This window comes from Salmo salar, chromosome ssa20, assembly GCF_905237065.1.
Source record: "Salmo salar chromosome ssa20, Ssal_v3.1, whole genome shotgun sequence".
Taxonomy (NCBI): Eukaryota; Metazoa; Chordata; class Actinopteri; order Salmoniformes; family Salmonidae; genus Salmo; species Salmo salar.
In genome coordinates, this window is record NC_059461.1 from 73971488 (window position 1) to 73992718 (window position 21231).

At 47.0% G+C, this 21231-nt stretch overlaps 1 protein-coding gene across 2 annotated transcripts in view; it reads left to right on the forward strand.

Annotated features, from left to right (window-relative positions):
* Positions 1-652: 652 nt before the first annotated feature.
* The window catches only part of LOC106581317 (ephrin type-A receptor 4), a 77118-nt gene continuing 56539 nt past the window's right edge, over positions 653-21231 (forward strand). The window contains exons 1-3 of one of the 2 annotated variants that reach the window (XM_014163293.2): positions 653-848; positions 2212-2279; positions 5204-5867. In XM_014163293.2, coding sequence (XP_014018768.2) covers positions 752-848; positions 2212-2279; positions 5204-5867 — 829 coding nt within the window. In that variant the 5' untranslated portion in view covers positions 653-751. The remainder of the gene's footprint in view (positions 849-2211; positions 2280-5203; positions 5868-21231) is intronic. The other variant, XM_014163292.2, reaches the window with a different exon arrangement.

A 21231-nucleotide genomic window follows, 5' to 3' on the forward strand; every position in this document is an offset into this window, starting at 1 on the left:
AATTTCCCAAAGTGGAATATCGTGTTATGTAATTGGGTCATTGTCTTACTTGTTCCATAATCCAATATATACAGACTATCTGTGATTGTATCCGCTAGGTGGCGACCTTGGTCTAAAGTGTTTCACCTTGGACAGCGCTGCACATCACTGGAGACAACTTTCATATGGGGATCACAACGCGGTCCAATGACGAGTAGAAGGTTTAACTCACGTTATGAGAAAAATGTCAAATATCTGACTACACATGACAACGACTAGTCCGAAGAAATAATTAAGATTTTTTGGGATTATTTGAGCAAAGCACTTTTGAGACACGTGCTATAGCCTAGACCTAATAAGGGATACCAATGTTGAAACGTTATTGGGAATTTCATCTTCATTATTAATAACAATGTAACGACATTATCTTGGAAGTTTATTGGTTGTCTTTAACAAGAAAAGGAGTGGTGTCCGCATGAAAGAAATGCACTAAATATTACAGTAACAACTGGCCCTTTACACAGTCCCATTTGGCACAGTGTCCACTCATGGCTGAGGGGTAGGGGGGCAGTTAATGATTATTTGCCCCTCTTTTCCCGTCCACTGCGTTTCCTATTTGGAATGACTGCCGCGTCAGAGCGCTCAGACCCGCCTCCCGGCTGTTTTCGGAGCATCGCTCTATCCCTGCTTCAAACGTATATCCCACGGGGAGAGAGAGAGAGCAAGACCTGCGAGGAGCGGAACGAACGACGAGAAAAAAGGCGAACGACAAATGGCACTCATGGCTGGGATTTTGTTTACGGCGACCTCTGTGCTGTTTGGGATTTCTACGTTTGTTTCTTCGGCACGGATTTACCCCCCAAATGAAGGTAAGACTTGGAATAACAGCGGAGCCCCGTCTTGGACCTCTTCTCTGTTAGTTTATACTCCATCCACTTCGTGTGTGAGACGGACCACGAGCCCGTTGTCCCGTAGCTATTCTGGACTCGTGCAAGGACCTTCAGCACTCAAATAAGGGGGCAACACTATTCATTTGCTCAACAACATGTGCCATTATTCTCTGACATTGGATTTCCATATGCGTCAAACCCATCGAACGTTTTGTGTCGTAGGCTACTTGGTCCTCTTGCTACCCAAATTGTTGAAAGCGCTTGGCAGAAAGCCGGAGCGTATGAAGTCTATATGGGGCTCTAGCAGGGTCCGAGTGGAGTGCTGGGAAGTCTTACTTCAGAGTTTCTGTTAATTAAGCAACAGTCACCTTCTGCAACAAAATTCGTTTTTTTCTTGAGCCATATAGGTTACAAAGACTCGATTTTATGTAGAAATCATTATTGCTTTGGAGGGCATGTCTGTGTCTGGTTTTGTGCAGGACGGTGGTGCAACCCCCCCTTCCAAAACGAGCCATATTATTTTAGTTCATAACCATGTATTGCAGTCGCAGTTCCGTACAATAATCCCCATTCAATTATCAAGTGGCTCTTGTGCATTTTCTATGTCAAATGCATTAACTTCAAAACAGTATTCAAATAATTACCTAAGCCAAGTAATTTCAGATAAATGTTAACATCTTAAATTAAATCCACTTTTTAAAATTAAATTCAATGCACATTTACGCGCTTAAAATGTAGATTTTCGTCACTGCGCACTGAGAAGATTGCAGTAAGAAATATCAGAGACTATTTAAACCTCATCACGGATTATTTCTGATTTCTCACTGAAGCAAATTAATTTAGAAGTCCGTGCTCCTCTAATTGACTTCGATTGAGACAGACAAACGGAGTCTCCAATATCTAGGCCCATTTCTTAACCAAACATCCAGACTTTCAGTCACTGGGTTACAATGACAATACCCATGGTTCTTTATACAAATATCAAATCCCCGTAAAATGGGGTCCCTTTATGTTTTTAATCACAAATCCCCCTGAAAAAAAATATCAAAATTACTTATTTGAGTAATCCAAACATATGAAATAGTTTATGGAGTTATATGTGTGGACATGGGCCTATAGATATGTCGTTACACATCGATCATTAGCCTATTTCTGACTGGTTTTTCGTTGAGCAGATTGCGCAGAATTGTTTTCCTCGATCAAATTGCATAACTATCCAACTATGGTATCATAACAGCACCGTGGCTTTTTCAAACGGTATATTAGCACTGTAGACAATGTTACACATCATCCGTGTTATGAACAGCCTATAACTGCTCACTTCTCTTTCTATGTTTTTCAGTGACGTTGCTGGACTCCAGATCCGTAGCGGGGGAATTGGGCTGGGTCGCCAACCCAACAGAAGGAGGGGTAAGTTCCCCTCGTTAGGACGCGAGTCCCCCGTTGATTCAAAATGGAGAGATGATGTCCTCTATAGCCTACCGGCCCCCTCCCTCCTTCTCTCTCTCTACTTGCAGTAATGGTCAGATTCGAGTCCGATACTGTAGCAGGCGTCGGGTTTCCTGAATAGACGGCGGATTGAATCGGTCTTTGTGGAGAAACTTTATATCCTTTTCCCCCATTGAGGCGCGGGGAGAGGAACTTGGCAGCACAGAAAGGGCCCTCTGGAATGGATGAATGAAGGGAAAGGGCAGCGGGTTTCAGTCCTCGCGGTATGATTGGATTGGGCCATAAAGCGATAGGGAATGTGATCGGACTAAATGCGTGATCCCGTGGTCTAATTGGGATATATATAGTTGCGCTGATCATGTACAGAGTGCGAATGTTCCGGGAATGGCCGCGAAGGGGCCCGGGGTGCGCGCGGCTGGGTCCTGTCTGACACAGTTGTTCCCTGGGCCGAAGCAGCAGCAGCACTGGCGTCTGATTAATCAACTCATTAATTGCATGGAACCATCTTATAGTTTTAGTCGTATTTATAGACTAAACCAACAAGGTGTCCCAAAGTAGAGCAACATATGCTATCCAAGAGCAATGACGTTCTTCTGTCTTTTCAGACATCTTCTGGCATATCCATTATATTTTAATGATACTGTTTATCGTATGCTATAGACCCATAAAAGAAACGTTGATCTTTTGTCGCAGCCCCGCCTCTCCAACTCTTGTTTTATTCACCATGGGGTTGAGTTGTTGCTCAATGAACTTGGTTCGTGTGTGCTGCTGTTAGTTGCTCTCTGTTCCTCCTTCAGCCGTTTCTTCCGTGGCGGAGTGATTGACAGGGTGCAGGCAGCGCCGACAGGCCTGCATTCACCCTCTCATTACAACCAATTGCCCACATTCTCCCTCTCCTCCGCTATCGGGGAAAGGTGCGGCCTTATCTGCCACACCAGTTGATTTCCACGATAAAGGGCCAAGCAGAGAGAAGAGAGCAGTGGAATAGAGCACCGGAGCCTCAGACATGTTTAGAGTTATCTCCCCTACTCAAAGGAATAGGGCTTTGAACGAGATTATTTATGATAACACGTTGAATCAAATTCAGCGCAGGATACATCCTTCCCCGTAGTAATATCGCTGTTTGGACTCCTTTCTCTGAATACTTTATAATCTTAACCAAATACAAGCAGAAGGCTGGTTTGTCTGCTCTTGTTTTGAAATGCAATAAATTCGAAAACCCTTTTTTAACCTCATTCTGAAAAATGTAAAGGCCCAGCGAAGTGAAAAACGTGATTTACCTGTTTTTATATATATTTCCACACCATAAGGTCAGATAATAATGTGAAACTGTGAAAATTATGATTATGCCCTTTTAGTGCAAGAACTGTTTGAAAAGACTGCCTGAAATTACAGCCTGTTTTGGTGGGATGGAGTTTTGGCCTGTCTGTTGACATCACCAGGTGGTATATTAGTTAATAGACCAATAAGAAAGAGATTTCCAAACCTCTCTGCCAATAAACAGCTAGTTCTCAGTTTTCCCCTCCCCACTCAAACCACTCCCAGACAGTCCTAGCTAGTCTTTGCTCTTTCCTGAGAAGCTGTTTTGTTTCTTTTTTGACAATTATAATTGAAAACAATCACAGTAAGGTACTTCATTGTTACCCAGAAATGATTTGATATTGAGATAAAAACTGCTGCATTGGACCTTTATGAGCATGACATAATGTCCCCAATGCCTTTCAAAACACCATATTCCCTAGACTCTTTATCATAAGTAAAACGAACATTGCTCCTATAATAATAAGCCAGCCAGTCATCAATAACGTAATCCATACACCCGATCCACACGTGTGCTGTCAAAACCCTCTCCCTCTCGAAAATCATTTGTATACCTACAGAAAGAACACAGACACACTTTTTCTATTGGTTTCTGTTCGAATCACTTGGGTTTCTGTTCGAATCACTTGGGTTTCTGTTCAAATCACTTGGGTTTCTGTTCAAATCACTTGGGTTTCTGTTCGAATCACTTGGGTTTCTGTTCGAATCACTTGGGTTTCTGTTCGAATCACTTGGGTTTCTGTTCAAATCACTTGGGTTTCTGTTCAAATCACTTGGGTTTCTGTTCAAATCACTTGGGTTTCTGTTCAAATCACTTGGGTTTCTGTTCAAATCACTTGGGTTTCTGTTCGAATCACTTGGGTTTCTGTTCGAATCACTTGGGTTTCTGTTCGAATCACTTGGGTTTCTTTTCAAATCACTTGGGTTTCTGTTCAAATCACTTGGGTTTCTGTTCAAATCACTTGGGTTTCTGTTCGAATCACTTGGGTTTCTGTTCAAATCACTTGGGTTTCTATTCTAATCACTATAAGCCATTACAGCCTTAGGGCCTATCCATTAACTCATACATAAGATTGTTTCAATACTCCCTTTCCTTTCTCTTCGCTCTCTCTCTGTATTTCTCTCCATTTCGTGACCTTTAAATTTATCATGGAGTTATGGGGATTTACATTGAGACATTAAATTTGACATTATAGTAATAATTTGAATGGTGCATGTTCCCCAAGGATTTGGTTGGTTTCCTTTTATGTGGAGATAAAAGTTACTAGTCAGGATTGAATAGAGTACAGTAGGCCTATTTGTACTTATTAGTTTCATTATAAAAGGCCTTACTATTTATATTAGGCCTTGTCATGCATTTATTATTCTTGAATTGACAAGCTTGGCCATTAAATAATTGGCCTACTGGGACACAGATATTGCATCACCATTTTGCTATGGTCGTTCTCAATGTATGTTTGCAAGTCAATGTTTTTATGTGGCCTACCATTTTCCAGGATTTTCTAATGTTGATATAATGTTTGTCAGATTTTTTTCTAACATTGTCTCTGTGTTTGTGTCCTCAGTGGGAGGAGGTGAGCATCATGGATGAGAAGAACATTCCCATCAGGACGTACCAGGTGTGTAACGTCATGGAACCCAACCAGAACAACTGGCTTAGAACGGACTGGATCCTCCGAGGTGGTGCCCAGCGTGTCTACATCGAGATCAAGTTCACCCTGCGCGACTGTAACAGCCTCCCTGGTGTCATGGGAACCTGCAAGGAGACCTTCAACCTCTACTACTACGAGTCTAACAACGACAAGGAGCGCTACATCCGAGAGAACCAGTTTGGCAAGATTGACACGGTGGCAGCCGACGAGAGCTTCACCCAGGTGGACATCGGCGATCGCATCATGAAGCTGAACACGGAGGTCAGGGACGTCGGAGCCTTGACCCGAAAGGGTTTCTACCTGGCCTTCCAGGACGTGGGAGCCTGCATCGCCCTGGTGTCTGTCAGGGTGTTCTATAAGAAGTGTCCCTTGGCTGTGAGGAACCTGGCCCAGTTCCCTGACACCATCACCGGGGCCGACACCTCTTCACTGGTGGAAGTCCGAGGATCCTGCGTGCATAATTCTGAGGAGCGTGACGTTCCCAAAATGTACTGCGGGGCGGACGGAGAGTGGCTGGTGCCCATCGGGAACTGCCTGTGTAACCCGGGATTTGAGGAGAGGAACGCTAAATGCCAGGGTAAGTTAAGGAGAGAAATCTTCTGTCTGCCTCAAATATATATATCTCTCTAGTCGCTGGCAGCAGCTGTTCTGCAAGGTTATTTATACTCGTCTCTGTCTTTCTCTCTTCATTCACCTTCCATCTCTATCTCCATACAGAAGCCTGCTTCTTTATCATATCTCCCTCCTCTCTCTTTGTAGGTCTCTTTGTCTCACTCCCTCCATGTATCCCGCTCTCTTTGTTTCTCCCTCTCTCCCTCTTCCCCCTCTCCTCTATTCACCAACCTCTCTCTCTGTTGCTTGTTGTCTCTCCTCCTCCCCTCGCTGCGTCTCTCCTACATGGTATCAGGCTGAGTAATTGAAGCAGTGATGATTGTAAATTCCGTAATTATCCAGGCCATTGGGATGTTTTAGTTAGGCCAGGAGAACAGGCCTGCTATTGGGATGTGTTAGTTCGGCCAGGGGAACAGACCTGCCTGTCTGCCGTGTGTCTCTAGTGGATAAATGGCTCAGAAGAGATCAGTCTAAATAGATACCAGTAGCTGCCAGTCTCTCTCTCTCCTCCTAGCCCCATTCCCAGCCAGATGATTCCCAGTCTCTCTCTCTATCTCCTCCACATCCCACCACCAGACCCATTCCCAGCCAGATGATTCCCAGTCTCTCTCTATCTCCTCCACATCCCACCACCAGACCCATTCCCAGCCAGATGATTCCCAGTCTCTCTCTCTCTATCTCCTCCACATCCCACCACCAGACCCATTCCCAGCCAGATGATTCCCAGTCTCTCTCTATCTCCTCCACATCCCACCACCAGACCCATTCCCAGCCAGATGATTCCCAGTCTCTCTCTCTCTATCTCCTCCACATCCCACCACCAGACCCATTCCCAGCCAGATGATTCCCAGTCTCTCTCTCTCTATCTCCTCCACATCCCACCACCAGACCCATTCCCAGCCAGATGATTCCCAGTCTCTCTCTCTCTATCTCCTCCACATCCCACCACCAGACCCATTCCCAGCCAGATGATTCCCAGTCTCTCTCTCTATCTCCTCCACATCCCACCACCAGACCCATTCCCAGCCAGATGATTCCCAGTCTCTCTCTCTCATCTCCTCCACATCCCACCACCAGACCCATTCCCAGCCAGATGATTCCCAGTCTCTCTCTCTATCTCCTCCACATCCCACCACCAGACCCATTCCCAGCCAGATGATTCCCAGTCTCTCTCTATCTCCTCCACATCCCACCACCAGACCCATTCCCAGCCAGATGATTCCCAGTCTCTCTCTATCTCCTCCACATCCCACCACCAGACCCATTCCCAGCCAGATGATTCCCAGTCTCTCTCTCTATCTCCTCCACATCCCACCACCAGACCCATTCCCAGCCAGATGATTCCCAGTCTCTCTCTCTCTATCTCCTCCACATCCCACCACCAGACCCATTCCCAGCCAGATGATTCCCAGTCTCTCTCTCTCTCTCCTCCCCAACCCAGCCCCAATCCCAGCCAGATGATTCCCAGTCTCTCTCTCTATCTCCTCCACATCCCACCACCAGACCCATTCCCAGCCAGATGATTCCCAGTCTCTCTCTCTCTATCTCCTCCCCACCCCACCACCAGCCCCAATCCCAGCCAGATGATTCCCAGTCTCTCTCTCTATCTCCTCCACATCCCACCACCAGACCCATTCCCAGCCAGATGATTCCCAGTCTCTCTCTATCTCCTCCACATCCCACCACCAGACCCATTCCCAGCCAGATGATTCCCAGTCTCTCTCTATCTCCTCCACATCCCACCACCAGACCCATTCCCAGCCAGATGATTCCCAGTCTCTCTCTCTATCTCCTCCACATCCCACCACCAGACCCATTCCCAGCCAGATGATTCCCAGTCTCTCTCTATCTCCTCCACATCCCACCACCAGACCCATTCCCAGCCAGATGATTCCCAGTCTCTCTCTCTCTATCTCCTCCACATCCCACCACCAGACCCATTCCCAGCCAGATGATTCCCAGTCTCTCTCTCTCTATCTCCTCCACATCCCACCACCAGACCCATTCCCAGCCAGATGATTCCCAGTCTCTCTCTCTCTCCTCCACATCCCACCACCAGACCCATTCCCAGCCAGATGATTCCCAGTCTCTCTCTATCTCCTCCACATCCCACCACCAGACCCATTCCCAGCCAGATGATTCCCAGTCTCTCTCTCTCTATCTCCTCCACATCCCACCACCAGACCCATTCCCAGCCAGATGATTCCCAGTCTCTCTCTCTCTATCTCCTCCACATCCCACCACCAGACCCATTCCCAGCCAGATGATTCCCAGTCTCTCTCTATCTCCTCCACATCCCACCACCAGCCCCATTCCCAGCCAGATGATTCCCAGTCTCTCTCTCTCTATCTCCTCCACATCCCACCACCAGACCCATTCCCAGCCAGATGATTCCCAGTCTCTCTCTCTCTATCTCCACCACATCCCACCACCAGCCCCATTCCCAGCCAGATGATTCCCAGTCTCTCTCTCTCTCTCTCCTCCACATCCCACCACCAGACCCATTCCCAGCCAGATGATTCCCAGTCTCTCTCTCTATCTCCTCCACATCCCACCACCAGACCCATTCCCAGCCAGATGATTCCCAGTCTCTCTCTATCTCCTCCACATCCCACCACCAGCCCCATTCCCAGCCAGATGATTCCCAGTCTCTCTCTCTCTATCTCCTCCACATCCCACCACCAGACCCATTCCCAGCCAGATGATTCCCAGTCTCTCTCTCTCTCTCTCCTCCCGACCCCACCACCAGACCCAATCCCAGCCAGATGATTCTCAGTAGGGCCAGTGCTCATTCACCTCATTATATGATGGTGGATGAGAGGTGGAAAGCAACACACACACACACACACACACACACACACACACACACACACACACACACACACACACACACACACACACACACACACACACACACACACACACACACACACACACACACAGCAGTGAGGGTGAGGGGGTTAGTGCTACAAGTGTTTGTTTTACTCTTCCATCTCAATGATCCCTCTTGGTTCTGTTTAATGTTGTTTGAGTGGCTATACTTAGTGGATGTCTTATATTAACTATCAGCATATGAATAAAAACATGGCAATGCAAGAAAACAAAATTGTACTCAAAAGCCAGAGGAGATCATATGTTGAATCTGTCGATACAATTACCAAGGATATATAGGCCTACTATATGTGTCTCTCTTGGTGCGTGGCTACAGTGGGGGACGGGCCACTCTACCTACCTTCATTTACGGGGGAGCCTTTAAGCTCTATCTCAGAGGACTAATTGCATGACAAACAGGCCTGGTGATTTAGGGTCCTAGGGCTGGCTCCTTCTGAGGGGGGACGAGGAGGACGCACTGAGGTACAAATGGTCACAGATGGTGTGTGTGTGTGGGAAAGGTTGCGGCTGAGGGGGTAGCATTTCATGGCAAGAATGTTCTTTGGAATGTAGCCCGTCTCCCCTGTCGGTGGCTGTGGCTGTGTGGATAGCTGGGGCCAGTTTCTCCCTCCCCTGGGTTGTCTTCAAAGAAGGAGAGAGCAGAGATGGAGGGATGAAGGAGAGCAGATTGAGGGTAGTTAAATACACTCGTTCAATTCAGTTAATCTCTTTGAATGATTATGTATCATTACTGGTGTGAGTCAGCAATATTTAGTTCCCTCTCATACCAATCTCACGGACAACTATCACATCAGAGTTAGTTCAGACAAACACTCACGTCTTCATGGCTACCAGAGCGTCAGTCCAGGGTTCACCTCAGTGTTTGATGGGTTAAAAGGTGGAGCTCACTGTCAGCCTTCAAGTGCACTGATGAGCTAGTTAATATTCCCCAGCATGACGAGGCAGAATAGAGGGGGGCTCAACTTCAATATAATCATGTGGTCCAAGACACTAAAGAGGGGCTGAGATGGGGGGTTGGGTCTCAAGTCCTCTGTCAGAAAGAGGGTGTGTGTGTGTGTGTGTGTGCAAAGGTTATGGGGGTACCTTGGCCTCTGGTTCCCAGCAGTGTTGAGTGAATGGGACTCCTCCATCATTGTTGGAGCAGTGAGGTTGGGGGGTGTGTGGGTTAGGGGGGGTCAGGGGATTGTGAACGCTGGCTGAGGGTCAAAGGTCACTAAGTTGTTCATCCATCTTGCTGGTATGTGTGACAAGGTCGTGGGCCAGGATTGATTAAGACGTCAGTATCCTGACAGCTGGGTGCTCGGGGGCCGCCAGGATGTACACAGAGCACAGGGGCCAAGGGGTACAGGGGGTAAAGAGGCCAGGCAGGGCCCCCCGAGGATGACCGGGGGTTTGCTTTTGGGTTCCTTTCTTTTCTCTCTCATTCCCTTGTTTCTATGAGCTTGGGTAGCAGGGTAGCGCTCTCTCCCGCTAGTCGTCTGTTGAGGGTGACTCCATTGTTGGGGGGGGGGGGTCATGTGTTTGTATGTGTGAGTGTGTGTATCGATGTGTGTGTTTATGTGTGAGTTAGTCTGTGTATTGCATTCATGTGAGTTAATGTGTGTGACTGTGTGTTTGTGTGTACAGGTTTGTATGTGTATTGCGTTCATGTGTGTGCGTTTCCGTGTGTATGTGTTGGAGGCAGGCGACTTGGGAAGTGTGAGAGTCGTGTGGAGCGAGGAGCAGGATGGGTGAGAAAGGGTAGTAGTGGTCGGTGCCGTTTAAGATGGAAGACGCTCATTGAAAAAAAAAAATATATATGAACATGTCCTTATTTCTATTACACCATATTGGATGACTGTCATTCCTATTCCATTCAGCCAGTTCAATGTAACATTTATAGGTTTAGGCTACTACATGATACTCTAATTTTCCCTGTACCCATCATGAGTTTCTATTGGACAAATTCAGGCATGTTTATCCCCATTTCATTCCATTTGCTTCCCTTTAAGAAACGTATTTCAACAGAATCGGCGGAATGAATGCAACCCTGATCACACGCAAACTGTTCACTTTCAAAGCCACATATAATTGTATCCTTCTGCCATCAACGCGCTCTACTCCTCTCACCTTTTCCCTTCGCTTGTGGACTTCGGTGCACAACACAACAGCTGTCTGTGACCAGGCGAAAAAATCTTTCCAACTCATACCTTCATATCATAACTGCTACACACAGCCTACATCGTTGTCACCATATTAGCTAACGTAATGTCATAGTCAACATAGCTACTAGAACTAACGCATTAGTAAATCCCCTACAATAATGCAGTACATTGTAAGCAGTTACACCAGCGGGCCACGGTGGCAATAAATTAGTAAAACCCAAAGTTTACCCTGACTTGGAAGAGTTCCAGTGTTGACTAGTTATAGCCAGCTAGCTAACATAGCATCCCTCTGTTTGAGCCGGGTGTTTGAGTAGGCTAAACTAGCTAGCTGCATTTGCTACCTAAGTAAGAAGAAATTAAGAAGTTAATTTGTGGAAGGCAGTGAGCACCATGAGCCTCCTAAGTTTTGTATTGAAGTCCATATACCCAGAGGAGGACAGAAGCTAGCTGTCCTCCAGCTACACCATGGTGCTACCCTACAGAGTCCTGTTGAGGCTACTGTAGACCTTCATTGCAAAACAGTGTGCTTTAATCAAATCAAACTTTATTTGTCACATGCGCCGAATACAACAACTGTAGACCTTACCGTGAAACGCTTACTTACAAGCCCTTAACCAACAGTGCAGTTCAAGAAAAGTTTAGAAAATATTTACCAAATAAACTAAAGTAAAAAATTATAAAAAGTAACACAATTACATAACAATAATGAGGCTGTATACAGAGGGTACCGGTACAGAGTCAGTGTGCAGGGGTACAGGTTGGAGGTAATTTGTACATGTTGGTAGGGGTGAAGTGACTATGCATATATAATAAATTGCAAGTAGCAGCAGTGTTCCAAACAAGTGGAGGAGGGGGAGTGTCAATGTAATAGTCCAGTGGCCATTTGATTAATTGCTCAGCAGTCTTATGGCTTGAGTGTAGAAGCTGTTAAGAAGCCTTTTGGTCTTAGACTTAGAGCTCCGGTACCGCTTGCCGTGCGGTAGCAGAAAAAACAATCTATGACTTGGGTGACTGGAGTCTCTGACAATTTTATGGGCTTTCCTCTGACATCGCCTATTATATAGGTCCTGGATTGCAGGAAGCTTGGCCCCAGTAATGTACTGGGCCGTACGCACTACCCTCTGTAGCGCCTTATGGTCAGATGCCGAGCAGTTGCCATACCTGGCTGTGGTGCAACCGGTCAGGATTCTCTCGATGGTGCAGCTGTATAACTTTTTGAGGATCTGGGTACCCATGCCAAATCATTTCAGTCTCCTGAGGGGGAAAAGGTTTTGTTGTGCCCTCTTCACGACTGTCTTGGTGTGTTTGGACCATGATTGATCGTTGGTGATGTGGACACCAAGGAACTTGAAACTCTCGACCCGCTCCACTACAGCCCCATTGATGTTAATGGGGGCCTGTTAGGCCCGCCTTTTCCTGTAGTCCACGATCAGCTCCTTTGTCTTGCTCACATTGAGGGAGAGGTTGTTGTCCTGGCACCACACTGCCAGTTCTCTGATCTTCTCCCTATAGGCTGTCTCATTGTTATCGGTGATCAGGCCTACCACTGTTGTGTCGTCAGCAAACTTAATGATGGTGTTGGAGTCGTGTTTGGCCACACAGTCATGGGTGAACATGGAGTAAGGGAGGGGACTAAGTACACACCCATGAGGGGCCCCAGGGTTGGGGATCAGTGTGCCAGACAAGTTGTTGCCTACCCTTACCACCTGGGGGCGGCCCGTCAGGAAGTCCAGAATCCAGTTGCAGAGGGCGGTGTTTAGTCCCAGGGTCTTTAGCTTAGTGATGAGCTTCGTGGGCACTATGGTGTTTAACACTGAGCTGTAGTCAATGAACAGCATTCTCACATAAGTGTTCCTTTTGTCCATGTGGGAAAGGGCAGTGTGGAGTGCAATTGATATTACATCATCTGTGGATCTGTTGGTGCGGTATGCGAATTGGAGTGGGTCTAAGGTATCCGGAGGATGCTGTTGATGTGAGCCATGACCAGCCTTTCAAAGCACTTCATGGCTACCGACAAGAGTGCTACGGGGCGGTAATCATTTAGGCAGATCACCTTTGCTTCCTTGGGCACAGGGATCTGCCTAAATGATTACCGCCCCGTAGCACTCTTGTCGGTAGCCATGAAGTGCTTTGAAAGGCTGGTCATGGCTCACATCAACAGCATCCTCCAGATACCTCCAATTCGCATACCGCACCAACAGATCCACAGATGATGTAATATCAATTGCACTCCACACTGCCCTTTCCCACATGGACAAAAGGAACACTTATGTGAGAATGCTGTTCATTGACTACAGCTCAGTGTCTGCTTGAAACATGTACAGTGAGGGAAAAAAGTATTTGATCCCCTGCTGATTTTGTACGTTTGCCCACTGACAAAGAAATTATCAGTCTATAATTTTAATGGTAGGTTTATTTGAACAGTGAGAGACAGAATAACAACAAAAAAAATCCAGAAAAACTCATGTCAAAAATGTTAGAAATTGATTTGCTTTTTAATGAGGGAAATAAGTATTTGACCCCCTCTCAATCTGTCATGTCCTGACCCTTGTAAGATGTCATTTTCTATAGTAGAGTAGGTCAGGGCGTGACAGAGGGTGTTTTTGGGTGGTTTTCTATGTTTTCTATTTGTATGTTATATTCTAGGTTTCTATTTCTATGTTTTTTTGGGGGGGTTGATCTCCAATTGGAGGCAGCTGGTCCTTGTTGCCTCTAATTGGAGATCACATTTAAGTTTTTTTTTTTCTATTGTGTTAGTGGGTAGTTGTTTTCCGTTTTGTTGTCTGTTGCCTGACGGAACTGTTTGCTGTCGTTTTGTTTCTTTGTAAAAGTGTTTAGTTTTCATTAAAGTATAATCATGAGCATTCAACACGCCGCGCCTTGGTCCCCTCTATATGACGCCCGTTACAGAACTACCCACCACGATTGAATCAAGCAGCGTGCCCAGGCGGAGATGGATACCTGGTCGATGAAGGAGTGGACCGAAAGGAGAAACTGGACTTGGGGCCAGGTAATAGACAGGTATTGTAGCCTACCAGGGAAGAACGAGAGGCAGCCCCCAAAAAATGTTTGGGGGGCACATGGGTAGTTTGGCTGGGCCAAGGGTGAGACCTGAGCCAACCCCCCGTGCTTATTGTGGTGATCCTGTGCCTGCTCCTCGCACTCTCCCTCCAGTGCGCCTCCATAGCCCAGTACGTCCTGTGCCTGCTCCTCGCACTCTCCCTCCAGTGCGCCTCCATAGCCCAGTGCGCCTCCATAGCCCAGTACAGCCGGTGCCCAATCTACGCACCCGGTCCTCAGTGCGTTTCTCCAGTCCAGTGAGACCTGTTCCAGCTCCACGAGAAAAGCCTCCAGTGATAATCTATGGTCCGAAGCCTGAAGAGATGATCCATGGCACGAAGCCTGTAGTGATGATCCATGGCCCGGAGCCTGTAGGGATGTTCCATAGCACGAAGCCTCCAGAGGTAATCCATGGCCCGGAGCCTGTAGAGATAATCCATGGCAAGAAGCCTGTAGGGATTATCCATGGTCCGGAGCCTGTAGGGATAATCCATGGCAAGAAGCCTGTAGGAATGATTCATGGCCTGGAGCCTGTAGAGATGATCCATGGTACGAAGCCTCCAGTGATGATCCATGGCGCGGAACCTGTAGAGATGATCCATGGCATGGAGCCAGCAGCAACGGTCCCTAGTCCGGAACCTATAATGACGCTTCCCAGTCCGGAGCCTCCGGCGACGCTCCTCAGTCCGGAGCCTCCAGCAACGCTCCTCAGTCCGGAGCCTCCAGCAACGCTCCTCAGTCCGGAGCCTCCAGTGACGCTCCCCAGTCCGGAGCCTCCAGCAACACTCCCCAGTCCGGAGCCTCCAGCGATGCTCCCCAGCCCGGAGTCTTCAACGATGGCCTGCAGCCCGGAGTCTTCAGCGGCGGCCTGCAGCCCAGAACCTCCAGCGGCGGCCTACAGCCCAGAACCTCCAGCGGTGGCCTGCAGCCCAGAACCTCCAGCGGCGGCCTGCAACACAGAGCCTCCAGCAGCGGCCTGCAGCACAGAACCTCCAGCGACGATCTACAGTCCGGTTCCTCCTCCGACGAGCCGCGGTCCGGTGGTACTAAAGCAGAAGGATCAGCGGGTGGAGCGGGGGTTACACCCCGAACCGGAGCCGCCTCCTCTGCTGGAGGTTAAGGTTATGTGGACTGCATTTGAGCCGCCATAGACAATTGTCACCCTCCCTACCCTCCCTTTTTGTTTTGTTGGTTTTGTTACTTGTATTCAGAGTCTGCACCTTGGGGGGGGTGGGTACTGTCACGTCCTGACCCTTGTAAGATGCTGGTCCTCGTTGCCTAATTGGAGATCATATTTAAGTTGGGGTTTTTTCTATTGTGTTTGTGGGTAGTTGTTTTCCGTTTTGTTGTCTGTTGCCTGACAAAACTGTTTGCTGTCGTTTTGTTTCTTTGTAAAAGTGTTTAGTTTTCATTAAAGTATAATCATGAGCACTCAACACACCGCGCCTTGGTCCCCTCTATACGACGCCCGTTACACAATCAGAAAGATTTCTGGCTCCCAGGTGTCTTTTGTACAGGTAACGAGCTGAGATTAGGAGCACACTCTTAAAGGGAGTGCTCCTAATCTCAGTTTGTTACCTGTATAAAAGACACCTGTCCACAGAAGCAATCAATCAATCAGATTCCAAACTCTCCACCATGGCCAAGACCAAAGAGCTCTCCAAGGATGTCAGGGACAAGATTGTAGACCTACACAAGGCTGGAATGGGCTACAAGACCATCGCCAAGCAGCTTGGTGAGAAGGTGACAACATTTGGTGCAATTATTCGCAAATGGAAGAAACACAAAAGAACTGTCAATCTCCCTCAGCCTGGGGCTCCATGCAAGATCTCACCTCGTGGAGTTGCAATGATCATGAGAACAGTGAGGAATCAGCCCAGAACTACACAGGAGGATCTTGTCAATGATCTCAAGGCAGCTGGGACCATAGTCATCAAGAAAACAATTGGTAACACACTACACCGCGAAGGACTGAAATCCTGCAGCACCAGCAAGGTCCCCCTGCTCAAGAAAGCACATATTGTCACGCCCTGACCTTAGAGAGACGTTTTATTTCTCTATTTGGTTAGGTCGGGGTGTGATGTGGGGTGGGCATTCTATGTTATCTATTTCTTTGTGTTGGCCGAGTAGGGTTCCCAATCAGAGGCATCTGTCTATCGTTGTCTCTGATTGGGAATCATACTTAGGCAGCCTTTTCCCACCTGTGTTTGTGGGTAGTTGTTTTCTGTTTTGTTTTCTGTACCTGACAGAACTGTGCGCTTTTCGTTTCTTTGTTATTTTTGTTCGAGTGTTTCATTGAGTAATAAAAATCATGAACACTTACCATGCTGTGCTTTGGTCCACTTCTTCTTCAACTCCTTCGGACAAAACCCATTACACATATACATGCCCGTCTGAAGTTTGCCAATGAACATCTGAATGATTCAGAGGACAACTGGGTGAAAGTGTTGTGGTCAGATGAGACCAAAATGGAGCTCTTTGGCATCAACTCAACGTGTTTGGAGGAGGAGGAATGCTGCCTATGACCCCAAGAACACCATCCCCACCGTCAAACATGGAGGTGGAAACATTATGCTTTGGGGGTGTTTTTCTGCTAAGGGGACAGGACAACTTCACCGCATCAAAGGGACGATGGACGGGGCCATGTACCATCAAATCTTGGGTGAGAACCTCCTTCCCTCAGCCAGGGCATTGAAAATGGGTTGTGGATGGGTATTCCAGCATGACAATGACCCAAAACACACGGCCAAGGCAACAAAGGAGTGGCTCATGAAGAAGCACGTTAAGGTCCTGGATTGACCTAGCCAGTCTCCAGACCTTAATCCCATAGAAAATCTGTGGAGGGAGCTGAAGGTTCGAGTTGCCAAATGTCAGCCTCCAAACCTTAATGCCTTGGAGAAGATCTGCAAAGAGGAGTGGGGCAAAATCCCTCCTGAGATGTTTGCAAACCTGGTGGCCAACTACAAGAAACGTCTGACCTCTGTGATTGCCAACAAGGGTTTTGCCACCAAGCACTAAGTCATGTTTTGCAGAGGGGTCAAATACTTATTTCCCTCATTAAAATGCAAATCAATTTATAACATTTTTGACATGCGTTTTTCTGGATTTTTTTGTTGTTATTCTGTCGGTTAACCTACCATTAAAATGATAGACTGATAATTTCTTTGTCAGTGGGCAAACGTACAAAATCAGCAGGGGATCAAATACTTTTTTCCCTCACTGTAGGTATTACAGACTCAGTCAGGGAGAAGTTGAAAATGTCAGTGAAGACACTTGCCAGTTGGTCCGCGCATGCTTTGAGTACACGTCCTGGTAATCCGTCTGGCCCAGCGGCTTTGTGAATGTTGACCTGTTTAAAGGTCTTGCTCACATCGGCTACTGAGAGCGTTATCACACAGTCATCCAGAACAGCTGTTGCTGTCGTGCATCCTTCAGTGTTTCTTGCCTTGAAGCGAGCATAAAAGGCATTTAGCTCATCTGGTCGGCTCGCGTCACTGGGGAGCTCATGTATGGGTTTCTCTTTGTAGTCCGTAATAGTTTTCAAGCCCTGCCACATCCGACGAGCGTCAGAGCCAGTGTAGTAGGATTCAATCTTAATCCTGTATTGAAGCTTTGCTTGTTTGATGGTTTGTCTGAGGGCATAGCGGGATTTCTTATAGGCGTACGGATTAGTGTCCCGCTCCTTGAAAGCAGCAGCTCTAGCCTTTAGCTCGATACGGATGTTGCCTGTAATCCATGGCTTCTGGTTGGGATATGTACGTACGGTCACTGTGGGGATGACATCATCAATGCACTTATTGATGAAGCCGATGACTGAGGTGGTATAATCCTCAATGCCATTGGATGAATCCCGGAACATATTCCAGTCTGTGCTAGCAAAACAGTCCTGTAGCGTAGCATCCGCGTCATCTGACCACTTCTGTATTGAGCGAGTCACTGGTACTTCCTGCTTTAGTTTTTGCTTGCAAGCAGGAATCAGGAGGATAGAATTATGGTCGGATAGGCCAAATGGAGGATGGCGGAGAGTTTTGTATGCATCTCTGTGTGTGGAGTAAAGGTGATCTAGAGTTTTTTTCCCTCTGGTTGCACATGTGCACGCTGGTAAAAATGTGGTAAAACTGATTTAAATTTGCCTCCATTAAAGTCACCGGCTACCAGGAGCGCCGCTTCTGGGTGAGCATTTTCTTGTTTGCTTATGGCCTTATAGAGGTGGTTGTAATGCCAGCATCAGTCTGTGGTGGTAAATAGACGGCTACGAATAATATAGATGAAAACGCTCTTGGTAGATAGTGTGGTCGACAGCTTATCATAAGGTACTCTAACTCAGGCGAGCAATACCTTGAGACTTCTTTAATATTAGGCATCACGCACCAGCTGTTATTGACAAAAAGACACACACCCCCACCCCTCGTCTTACCAGACATAGCTTCTCTTTTCTGCCGGTGCATTGAAAATCCCTCCAGCTCTATATTGTCCGTGTCGTCGTTCAGCCACGACTCGGTGAAACCTAGGATATTACAGTTCTTAATGTCCCATTAGTAGGATAATCGTAATCGTAGGTCATCCATTATATTTTCCAATGATTGCATGTTAGCAAGTAGAATTGATGCAACGGGAGTTTACTCGCTCGCCTACGGATTCTCAAAAGGCAGCCTGATCTGCATTATTTTTTCCTCTGTCTTTTCTTCACGCAAATGACGTGGATCTGGGCCTGTTCCCGGGAGAGCAGTATCTCTTTCTCGTCGGACTCGTTAAAGGAAAAAGTTTCTTGCAATCCGTAGTGAGTAATCCCAGTTCTGATGTCCAGAAGTTATTTTCGGTCATAAGAGATGGTAGCAGCAACATTATGTACAAAATACGTAAAAAAATGAAGTTACAAACATCACAAAAAAACGATCAAAGTAGCACAATTGATTACGGAATGTAAAACGTCAGCCATCCTCTTCGGCGCCATTTCGGCGTCCTAATCAATTATTTGGTGACGTGAATATATTTGGTGTAGTTTTATCTGAAAAGGATAACTTTTTAAATGTTTCACTATTTAAATTTTTATGAAATTCACTGAGGAGGTTGGTCCTCCCCTTCCCCCTCTGAGGAGCCTCCACTGAGGACATAGTTGGAGTTTACAGGTTGGCTGAACCGTAAAGGTGGCAGACTGTTTTGACACCTCTCATCGGGGAGGGAGGGTAGTGGGGAGCAGACTGGGATTTGATGGTTGAGCTGCTAAACCTCTTCACCATCTATACAAACACCACATCAAGGACAGGGCCACCGCTGCTCTTCCAAGTCAACCTGCCAACCTACCCACCTGTTTTGTTGTAGCAAGAATGAGTGTGTTTGTGTGTGTATGACCAGATTAGTGTCAGAGAGAGGAATGATTGTAGCCAAAGAGTGTGATTGTAGTGTTTTCCCTCGATTCCCCTAACCTTAACCCGTTGATCCTGACCATAAACCATCTCAACTGAAAGTGGTTCATATTACTGGATTATGAGGTATTACATATGACAGCTTTCCAGTATTGATGTAGTTGTATGAGATGTAGGCCTCTCTCTCTCTCTGTCTCTCTGTCTCTCTCTCTCTCTGTCTGTCTCTCTGTCTCTCTTTCTCTCTGTTGACATTGTTAAATATGCACTAGGGAGCATCATCTAAATTAACCACGTAATTATATTTATCCCTCTAGTCCCTCATGACTCTAAATACACAAACGCAAATGAGGTATTGCATTTGTAGTCTCCCTCTCTCTTCCACCCCCTGTTCTCCCTCTCTTTCTCCCTCTCTATGTATTTCTCTCTGTGCCCTCCCTCCCTCCCTCCCTCCCTCCCTCCCTCCCTCCCTCCCTCCCTCCCTCCCTCTCCTCTGGGTTGTTTGTGCTAGTTAGGCTGTCTCTGGTGACAGCAGCAGCAAGTGGGTTGAATAATAAAATTATCATCACTGTCGTGAGGTTGAGCACCATGGTGAACATGATTGCCTGTCTCTATTCTGATACACAAGCACGCAAACACACACAAGAATAGAATAGAATTTAATGTGCGCATCACGTTTTCTGCCTCTCCAGAGAAGCTCATTTAGTGTTGTTAAGTGGAGAGACGAGAAATCTATTACCACCAGGTAGGAAAAAATATAAACATGACAATGAGGACAAAACGTGTCATGAGGGAGGGTGCTTCTTATTTTTCCAGCAATCACACTAAAATAATAGCTGTTCCTTAAAGAGTCCTCATATTTCTTGCTTTTTTTAGCTTCACTTATGTCCCCCCCTCTCCTCACTTCCCCCCTCGCTCCTTCTCACTCTCCCTCCAACAGATGAACTGTAATTCAGCTATCATTACTGGAGGTGCTGAAAGTCTCTTCCTGCTCGGCCCGTGGTCCCGGCTCAACACTTTCCCCTGCCGTTTCTAACACTCATCGCCATCTCTCCTTACACCCCATTCAGGCCAGGAAAAGACTGCTCGTTGAGTGTGACCCAAGCAGGCGGGGAACACTCTGACAATACAAACACAACAAACGCAACGCTTGAGCTCACCGAACGCCACCTGCATAACCCACATGTAACCACATTGTTAAAACTTCCTGAATTGTTCAGCAAATATTCAGCTAATGATCGTGAACTTTCAGGGGACGTTATGGAAAATCTGGTTTCGGAGCCAGCTCTTTCTCGCTCCTCTCCTCTCTCCTCCCTCATCGTTTTGAAAAGCATCCTCTCTTTGAAGGCTGCGATGAGAAGAGGGAACGATTAAAGCAGTCACTAAGCAAATTAGCATGTGAAAAGCCCCAGAATCAATACCCCAGGCTGCTCTTTACCCACACCCCAGACCTCCCGGCTCCCCTCCCCTCTGTCTTTCCCTCTCTCCGTGTCTCCTTCTCTTTCTCACTCCTGCTCATTTTTGGACACACTCTTACTCTTGCTCTCTCACCACCCGCTTTCTTTTTCTTCCTCTCCTTTTCTTTCTCTCTCTTATTCTCTCCTGGAAAAGCTGGGTTGATGGACAGACAGAAGGCTCTGAGGAGGAGAGAGGGAGAGAGAGAGAGAGGGGGGGGACGGGGAGAGAGAGCCATGGGCTCCAATCAACAGAGGACACAGGCAGATAATTTGAAAGAACGAGAGAGAGAAAGAGAGTGATCTAAAGAGGGAGTGAGGCTCTGAAAAGAAAAGATAGCCACTTTCATTGATTTGACTGAGGGAGAAGAGTACTTTTGCAAGAAGGAGAGAGGGGGAATGAGAAGGAGAGAGGG